Consider the following 9,159-nt stretch of genomic DNA (forward strand, 5'->3'; position numbering starts at 1 on the left):
TGTGGTTAGAGGGGCAGAGCGGCTGCAGGTAGATGCCCAGCTAGCTCACTCGGAAGATTCAAAATAATTTATGCAATTTAAGCCTTTTCTCGAAATAAATAATATGCACTCTTCGGCCGATTGTCCAAGGTTTTCAGTTAAAAAGAAATTTCTTATTAGTTCTAGAGGCTGAGAGTACATGTTCATCTAATCATCTACCTCTTTATATCCCCTTTCCGACAGCCTTAATTCCCTACGAATAAACGCCACCTACTATTGCTGCATAGAAGCCAATAAAGAAATTTCAATCCACTTCAGCCGTTCCTGGGAAAGAAATGAAGCAACGCGATCTGTTCTAGCGGTTTCCGTTCTCGGGGTGAAGCCGCGTTTTGCTCTCCCCAAGCACCGGCGGAAAGTGCCGCCTGCCAATGAAATAACCAACGCGAGCAGCGTTCAAAAAGGCAAAACGCACCGCGGTGCCCGTGGAGCAGCAGCAGGGTTCTCGCTGGGCAAACCGGGGGGGCAGAGCGCTGTGCTGGAGGCAAACCCGGTCGGGTTTAAAAGGCAACAAACCCAATGTTACAGAAAAGGCGGTATTCGGGTGCCGGCACCCAGCTGCCCCGGGCAAGGCGGCTCCAGCCCCTCTCCCGGCTGCATGCCCTCAAAGGGGGCTGGAAATCGCAGAGGTGCAAACGGGCCCCGCTCCCCCACCCCTGCGCGCCGCTGATCCCGCTCGCACGAAATAGATATTTGGCGCTCCCGGATTTGCCCGTTCCCGACACTGTGCGATACTCCCCGCCAGAGATGCAGTTGCCTCTAAACGGACTTAAAAAGCAGCTAGTAAATACCTGCTACCTGCCCAGTCCCTCTGATGCTCTGTAAAAAAAACAAAAAAGCAAAAAAAAACCTAACGCCATGGTCAAATGCAGATTTAGCTGCAGAATCGACGTATTTCAGGCTTTAAATGCAAACTTGGGGCAGGGGGAAGCCAGCGCTGACACGGGAATACGCCTCCTGCCAGGCTCGCAATAATTAATCTATTAACGGAGCTGAAATGGCCACGGCCCCTTTGCCCCCTGCCCACCTCCATGCCTTTCCAGGGCAGCTACTGCCGGTCAGGAGCTGGGCATGTCTCGCAGCCGGTGCGGTGCAGCCGCGCCCGGCTTCCCCGGCTGCAAGGCTTCGCCTGCTAAAACGAGCCGAGCAATCAGCTTACTGGGGAGGCAGCTCTCTGAGGACAGGGAAGTCAACGCAATGAGACCGAGCAGACAAAAAAAGCACAGCTCAGGCGATTTAAAGATCAATGTCAAATTGTATAATATAAAATCCTTCTGCTGGGGGAAAAAGCTTAGCACGCTCCTTAGACCTGGCGTTTGGTCTCCTCCAGCAAAACCGCTGCAAAACAAAATGAGGCAGCCGGATCGTGGGGACAGCCGCTGCCCCAGCGCGGGGGCCGAGGTTTGGGCTTATTTTGCCCCCGAGCCGACCCTTCCCAGGCATGGAGGGCTGTTAATTCCCGAGCATCATCTCTTTGCATTTATCGGGTCAGGGAGGAGGCGTGCTCGTCGTCCCCGGCTGGGCTGTCCCCACATGCATTTCTCTCTCTTTTCCTTCCAGTCTCCCCCGTCCCTCCCCGATAATTCGCCGCCGATAATACAAGCAGTCCCAATCCTTGGAGGCGGGGGAGGAGATGCTGCCGTGCTGCCTTGCTCCTTCCCTTCCCTGGGCACCCTGCATGCTCCGCCAGCCGCCCTCGCCCGGCCGCGGCTCCGTTCCCCCCGGCTCCCTGCCTTGCAAAGCGCAAACACCCCCGGTCCCGGTGACCCGGCTATTTCGGTTCCTGCCAAGCTGACGGTGGGAAGCCCGTGGCCTCGGAGAGTTGCTCTGCCTAAGCTGGCGGGCTTGAGACCGGCACTGTCATTGCAAAGCAGATCCGAGCGTCGTTCACCAAATATTTTATTATGGTTTTAGGCTGCTTCATACAGTTTCGTCCTGCACATGCTCTACAAGTCACCTGTGCACATAGAGAACAAGCAAAAAATAATAATAATAATTAATAATAATAATAGAAAAAAATCTACCATAGCAATCCCTTAAATAAGTAAATAAACATTATATATAATATATATATGTATAAAACCCTTTAAAGTAAAGTAAAACCCAACCAAAAGAACGGCGTCTTTTCAACATGAAACACCCCCGCGGGTAAGGGAAGGCGCTCAGACATTTTGCAACTTGGCATTCGTTTTTCGTGTATTTTTGTTTTGTTTTGCTTTTTTTTGAGGCATCAATTCTGCAGAGCCTGTAGAAATAAAGGCGACAACGATTTTTATCATATTTTTTAATGCAGTCTCCTGCGGGCCAGGAGGGTCGGCGTGACGCTGAGCGGTGCTCCCCGCCCCGGCCTTCGCGGCGGGTTTGCGGCCGCGGCCGGGCGCTTGCAAGCCCCGCGGTGCCGGGCAGGCAGGCACTGGGCAGCCGCACCTCCCGCTCTCCCTGCTTTGCCATGGCGCTTGGGTCAGATGTCACATTCACTGTCGCTGGACGTGATGGAGATAGCGGAGGTGGCCGCTTTGCTGGAGAGGCTGGCTGCGGGGCTGGAGGCGGCCCCCACCGCCTCCCCGCCGCTCTCCTCCTCCGCTTGCAGCGAGCGCACCGAGCCCTGCGTTAGGACCTGCTGCTGTAGCCTGCAAGGAAGCGGCACACTGAGCATCCCGGCCCGACCCCAGCGCCCCCCGGGCGCCCCCGGGCCCGCCGCCCGCCGCCCCCCGCTCCCAGGCAGAGCCCCTGCACCCACCTCCGGCCTGGCCGGCCGCATCCTTCACCCCTCCGCCGCCTGTCCCAACCCCCGCCGGCTGCTTGCTGCTTTCCTAGCCGGCCTCGTCCGAAGGGTCGGTAATTTCCCGCTAGACTACACGGGTTTAGCAATTCCGCCCGGGCCGGGTTTCCTCTCCAGCAGGCCTCAAATCTCTCCTCTCAGCTGATGCAAACGGCGCTGCGGGTGACAGCAGCCGGTTCCCTGCAGCGCCTTGCCGGGCATCAGCGCCCGGCCGCCGCGCCCCGGGCACGGCTCGCAGGGGCCGCGGGACCGCGCGCAGCCTCGTCCCCGGCCCCTCAGCGCCAGGTAGGAGCGGGGGCGGCTCCTCCGCCGCGCCCCGGCACCTTTGCTTGCGCCGCTCTTTTCGGGTTAACGTCGCGCGTTTAGAGCGCGGCGACAGAACTGCAATATTGCTCTTAAAGAAAAAGAAAAAGAAAAAAAGAGAAAGAGAAAGAAGAAAGGAAAGGAAAGGAAAGGAAAGGAAAGGAAAGGAAAGGAAAGGAAAGGAAAGGAAAGGAAAGGAAAGGAAAGGAAAGGAAAGGAAAGGAAAGGAAAGGAAAGGAAAGGAAAGGAAAGGAAAGGAAAGGAAAGGAAAGGAAAGGAAAGGAAAGGAAAGGAGAAAAAGAAAAGAAAGGGAAAGAAAAGAAACAAGAAAAAAGTATCCCAAGAAACGTGCCAGGGTGACTCCGACCCGCCTGAGATTTAATGTAAGGCGGCTCTGCGCAAACGCCGGGGCGAGCAAGCGACACTGGAGAGGGGCACTGCCCGGAGCCGGGCCGGCTCTGCTCCAGACGGAGGTGCGTGAAATGGGTGTCTGCGTGCTCGGGCAAAACTTGGCAGTGTGATTCTCTCTGCTTAGCCGCCAAACACGACCCTTTCTCTCTTGGTCTTTCTGGGGTCACGGCAGCTTCTGCAGCCCGGGGTGCCCGCGCGGTCCCTGCCCTGCCCGCTCCCCCGAGCAGAGCGGGGAGCCCAGGTCGGGACCCCCCTACAATAACAGCAAAGCTGTGTTTTTTTTTTTTCCCCCGCAGCTCCTAATTTACCTCGCTGCATTTCCCGCGGAGCAGCTCCCCGGCGCCTGGGCTCATCTCCCCTTCCCCCAAAGCGGGGCTCGCCGGAGCGCTGGGGCTGCCCTGCCTCTGCCGCCGGGCTCGCACGGCCCCCGGCGCCCCGGCCCCGGCGGCGGCGACGAGAGTGCCGCGGGACGGGCGCGGAGCCGACGGGGCGGGCAGCACCTACCTGTTCTTAGCGGCTGCTGCCCTGTCCCTTTGCCTGCGGTTTTTGAACCAGTTGCCCACTTGCGTGGGGGTAAGTCCCGTGGCCTGAGCCAGTTCCCGCTTTTTGCTGGGGTTGGGGTAAGGGTCCTGCAGGTACCACTCCCGCAGCAAGTGCCTCGTCCGCTCCTTGAAGCAATGTGTCTTCTGCTCGCCGTCCCAGATGGTGCGGGGCAGCGGGAACTTCTTCCTCACCCGGTACTTGTCCACCGGCCCCAGGGGTCGGCCTCGCAGCTTCTCCGCCTCCTGGTAGTGCGCTTCCAGCCAGAGGGCTTGCAGTTTGGCGTGGGACTCCTTGGTGAACTTGTGGTTCTCCAGGATGTGGTAGAGCTCCCGGTAGTTCCCCGTGTGAAAGGCCACGATGGCCCGGGCTCTCAGCACCGACTCGTTCTTGTTCAGGGCCTCGCATGCCGCGGGGGCCACGGGCAGGGACCAGAGGAAGCGACCCAGGCGCTCAATGTCGCCGCTCTCCTCCAGGGTCTCGCATACCCCGGCCACCTGCTGCGGGCTGAAATTGAGGATGGGCAGCTGGAACATGGAGGCGGCGCCGCGCTCCGCGCTCCGCGCAGCGCCCGCGGCGGTGCCCGCACAGCCCGCGGCCCCGGGCGAGCGGGCAGGGGCCCCCGGCGGCCGCCCCGCGGCCCGCTTCTGCCTCCTCCGGCGCCGGCGGAGCTGCCGCGGGAGGGACGGCGGCGCTGGCTGTGCCGGGAGAGGCGATGGGGAGCGCACGGCGGCTCCGGCGACTGGGGGCGGCGGGCAGGGGCGAGGCGGAGGAGGATGGAGCAGGGGGAGGGCGGGCGTGGGGGGAGGGAGGGAAGGGAAAGGGAGGGAAAGAGAAAAAGAAAAAAAAAAAAACGGGGGCAAAACACACACACACGCACAGACAGACACGCACACATACAACCTCAGCCCCACGCCGCCGCCGTGCTGCCGGAGAGGCCGGTTTGCGATTGGGCTGGGCAAGACCGGCTGCCGGGTTTCCATGGCGGGGGCTGTCACTCACTGTCAGCCGCTGCCAATCAAAGCTGAAGGCAGCTCGCCGCGGCGCTTTCAGCACCTCCCCGGGCTCGACAGCGCCCGCCGCCGCCGCCGCCCCGGGCTCCGCGCCCGCCGCCCCCGGTGCAGCCGCCCTCGCCTCCTCCACGCACTCCCTGCCCGGCCAAGCTCCGCCGTCCGGCCTGGTGCTGCGTCCCCAAGGCTCGGCACCCGCTGCGGTCGGGGGGGGGGGGATGAGGCAGGGACCGCGGAGTCAGGGAGGAAATCGGATGAAATGATGCAGCGGTGCTGGGAGGGCCCGTGGCGACGGAGGCAGCCGGAGGGCTGCAAGAGGAGCCTGGATTTAAAGAACAACTTCCCCCTTCTCCCTATAGGTGACTTCCCATCTCTGATAAGAGTAATTAACTGTAAAGAGCTCAGCGCCCTTCCCTGTTCAACTGAAGCTTTATAAATATATATATATATATTTAGCATTTAGAACCTTATTGTTTTCAGCTGACTGGCCCTGAATAGACGCCGCGAACCGTCGCGGGGAGTGAGAAGTCATTTGTAGGTCAGGATAGCAACTTGAAGCAGATTTCAGGAATCTTTTGAAATATTGATTACTTAGTAGTAATCATTCCCCACGGGTTTTTCCTCCCCACGCCCCAAGCGAGCGATCCCCGGGCTGGGAGGGAGGTGAACGCCCGGCTGCCCCCGTCACCCCTCCGCAGAGGGGAAAGCAGAGCGGGGTAACCTCCAGCGCTCTCGGGGCAGGAATGAAATCACTTTCTGAGCTGTTAAGAAACAATTTGTTTTCTGAAGAGAGGAAAAAAAAAATCAAACAGCCACGCTATAGTCTACATAGAGCTACTCAATGACAATTTCTTCTCGGGAACATTAGGGGCCATGCTTGGAAAGGCAGCATATATTTGGAATTAAGCTCAATATGTTCTCTCCTCTGCTCTTTGCAATGCATTTTTTTCTGGAACACTTGTCAAAGAAATGCGTCCTTAATCTGATATCTTGCTGTTGTCTCTTTCCCCTTTTTCTTTTCTTCTTTGTTTTTTATTTTTATTTTTATTTATTTTTAGGAAGCTCCTTTGCCGGTTGCCCATAGACGGAAATTAACTAGATTTACATTTTCTCCAATCATTTCTCCGCAGAAAGGAGCTGGACTGGGGCTCGCCGTCTTTTCTTTAGTATCAAGTACAATTTGTCTTTTGCTTGTGAAGATTTGGTAAATCAGAAGGCAGATAGATAGCGCAGATGGTCGGAGGTGTCGGGTCAGATTATGGTACGCCTCAGTACAGTGCTAAGCTCATTCTGACGGAAAACCCTGATATTATTTTCACAGATCTACACAGTTCACTTGAAAAAAACCCTCCGAGCCATTTACATCATTTATGTGAGGCTCACAGCTAGCGGGATGGAAAAGCTTTCAATACTGCTCATTTTCATAAAAACCGACAGAGCTGGGAAGACATAAAAGCACATACAAAACTCACGAGTTCAGAGACACTTAACAGAAACTTTAAAAAAGGGGAGGGGGTACTCTTCGGCTTCACCTTGCAGATCCAGGTTTGGTATGTCAATCCGCTTAAGGGAAAAGGGGAAAGAAAAAACATCGCATAGAAATAAAATATCATCTACAAATGTTGCTGAGGTTCAAACACGGAGAGAGAGTTCCCCTTCCAACCCATGCCCTCTCCGCTAGGGAGAAGCGGTCATGGGAGCGGTTCTGTGAAGGATCCCAAAGACCACCCCCCCCTCCTCGCCCTAGACAGAAGGGGGGGGGGGGAAACCCAAATTCCGCGATATGAGCATCGGGCTTCCCTGGAGAGGGGGTGAGAAGGTGGTAACCTGTGCAGAGCCGGGCGCTTTCCTGCGGTGCGTCTGAGCCTCCGGCCCCAGCGCCCCGGCGGCCCGGAGAGCATCCCCGCACAGAGGCTGACGGATGCAGAAGGTGGAGGGGTGGAAACCCTGCCACGTCCAGGGTGTTAATGGACAGTTCATTCAGATGGGCCATATTATTATTGTTATCACTGTAAATCTTTTTTTTTTTTTTTTTCAAATTAAACGTGCACACTATCCGGCGAGGGAGTTACTGGGCTGCAGCCTCATGGCCATGAACAGAGCGAGACAGGCTCCATAATGAAAGCCAAGTCTGCAGGCTAAAGAAATGCATCCTCATTAAGCGCAGGGAGAGCCACCCGCGGGGCGAGGGGCTGTCCCCCAGGTCCCCGCCGTCGCTCCCCAGGAAAGGGTCCGGCTGGGGAGATCCTGACGGCCTCGCTGGGAGGAGAAGGAAGGGGGAAAGGGGACGCCGAAAATACTTAGGAGTCCTGCCTTAACCGTTTACAGTGTGACCGAGGGGAAAAACAGCCCAGCCCCAGCAGCTCTGCGCCCGCCTCCTGCAGCTGTAAACGCCGGGATGAAGTGCCACCACCGGCCTTCCCGACCCTCTCCAACCCTCCCGGGCGTTTCAGCCTTCAGGGAGGGAATTTGGGGCGAAAGGAGCAACTTCCCGGCGGCGGCGGCGGCGGGGAGAGCGATGGCTGAAAGCCTAGGGGTGCATTCGGGCGGGTCCGCTTCATCTCTGCATTTTTTTTCTTTTTCGTATAGCAGGGGCGCTACTAGCCACATTATTAGCCAGCGATAATAACGGCCTTAATTCAGGTAACAGCTCTGACCTCTGCTACAGGTAGTGCGAGGAGTTATCCCTATAGAGGTTAATCCACTTGTGAATGAGGAACAAAACTGCACATTAGAAATGATTCATCAGAAATAAAATACTGTCATCAGTGTACATCTGCCTGATAGAATTGTCTCCATTGACATAACGTGCTCTTACGTTGGCCTACGGACCAGACGTCCCTGGACAGTATACTAAAGCGAAAATATATTGAATGATGTATCCATATACCTTCACATTCAGCAGTGCAATCCTACGGGGTCCCAGAATCACAGTCACTAGAGGTCATTTATCTAGACGGAGTTTTCAAACGCGGCAGAGGTGTGAATACTTTTTTAAACCTTTGATCGGCATTAAGTATTGCAATAAAAATACTCCTGGCAACGAAAAGCCCCGGGCAGCTTCTGCGCTGCGCCCTGGCCCCGCGCCTGGCTTTCTCCCCGCTTCCCCAGCTCGTCCCGGGCAGTCGGAGGAGGAGGGACGCTCAGCAAGAGGAAAGTGCCCGGAGCCGCTTATAGAAAAGGTTATTTTAAAAAATGCCCGTGCTCTCCGCTGGCTGCCGCGGCTCGGCCGCCGCGGCACCGCACCGGGGCCCCCGGGGCCGTTTCCCCGCCGCAGACCGGGACTTTCGGCGGAGGAAGGGGCTCAGGCTCAGCTCGGTTTGACTATGTGGTGGCGACTGCTTAGGGAGGGAAACGACCGGCGTTTCTAGCATTGAACCTCGCACAAAACCGTTGGCTCTGCATTTCGTTTAATTCCAAGGTTACATACAACTTTAAACACTGAACACCCGCGCCCCAAAGAAAACTCGTGTTGGTCAAGCAGCCCTCGAGCACTAGGTAGCCTTAAAATCTCCCCAGATCTTCACGCCAGCGATGGAGTCGCACAGTGTCGGCGTGTGTTTCGCGTGTTTGCCTTTATTATTTTTAGAGTGTCATCCTTGTTGAAATAGCAGCTATCAATCACTCATTTTATTCCTAAAAAAAAAAAAAGAGTCGTGCTTAAAGCTGTCACCTGCTGATTATTAGGAAGTGTGTGTAGGTTAGTTCCTCAGTTGAATTACTGATGTCCGCCAGAAGTATCGAAGCGTCCCTAAAACGCTGTCGGCCGACAAAGATGTTAGCCGGATAATCCATTTTCCGCTCTCAGACCACGCATTTATTAACTCTTCGCCCTTCTGGCTAGGATCTCGGTTTCCTGTAATATGGGAGTATCAGACATTGGCTAGTGTATTCGATGCTAGAAGAAGGCAGTAGCGCTGACAACTCAAAAGCCCGAATTATTTAGAGACGGGTAAGAAAGAGCGTCCTTGTCCAGGGCCCTTGTCGAGGCCAGGGCTGCTAGTGGGCCAAAATCCACCGGCCAAAATTTCTCCTCAGTTTTCTTGAGGCTGTAGCTGTGGGCCTGGTTTTACAGTC

At 56.2% G+C, this 9,159-nt stretch overlaps 1 protein-coding gene across 1 annotated transcript; it reads right to left on the reverse strand.

Moving 5' to 3' along the window:
• Nucleotides 1-2,376: 2,376 nt before the first annotated feature.
• Nucleotides 2,377-4,608, reverse strand: SIX6 (SIX homeobox 6). Its single transcript, XM_068947380.1, has 2 exons — nt 4,037-4,608; nt 2,377-2,666 (listed from the first exon to the last, which is right to left on the reverse strand). The coding sequence occupies exons 1-2, from the start codon at nt 4,606-4,608 to the stop codon at nt 2,498-2,500; spliced, it is 741 nt and encodes a 246-aa protein (XP_068803481.1). The 3' UTR covers nt 2,377-2,497.
• Nucleotides 4,609-9,159: the final 4,551 nt, after the last annotated feature.

This window comes from Struthio camelus, chromosome 5, assembly GCF_040807025.1.
Source record: "Struthio camelus isolate bStrCam1 chromosome 5, bStrCam1.hap1, whole genome shotgun sequence".
Taxonomy (NCBI): Eukaryota; Metazoa; Chordata; class Aves; order Struthioniformes; family Struthionidae; genus Struthio; species Struthio camelus.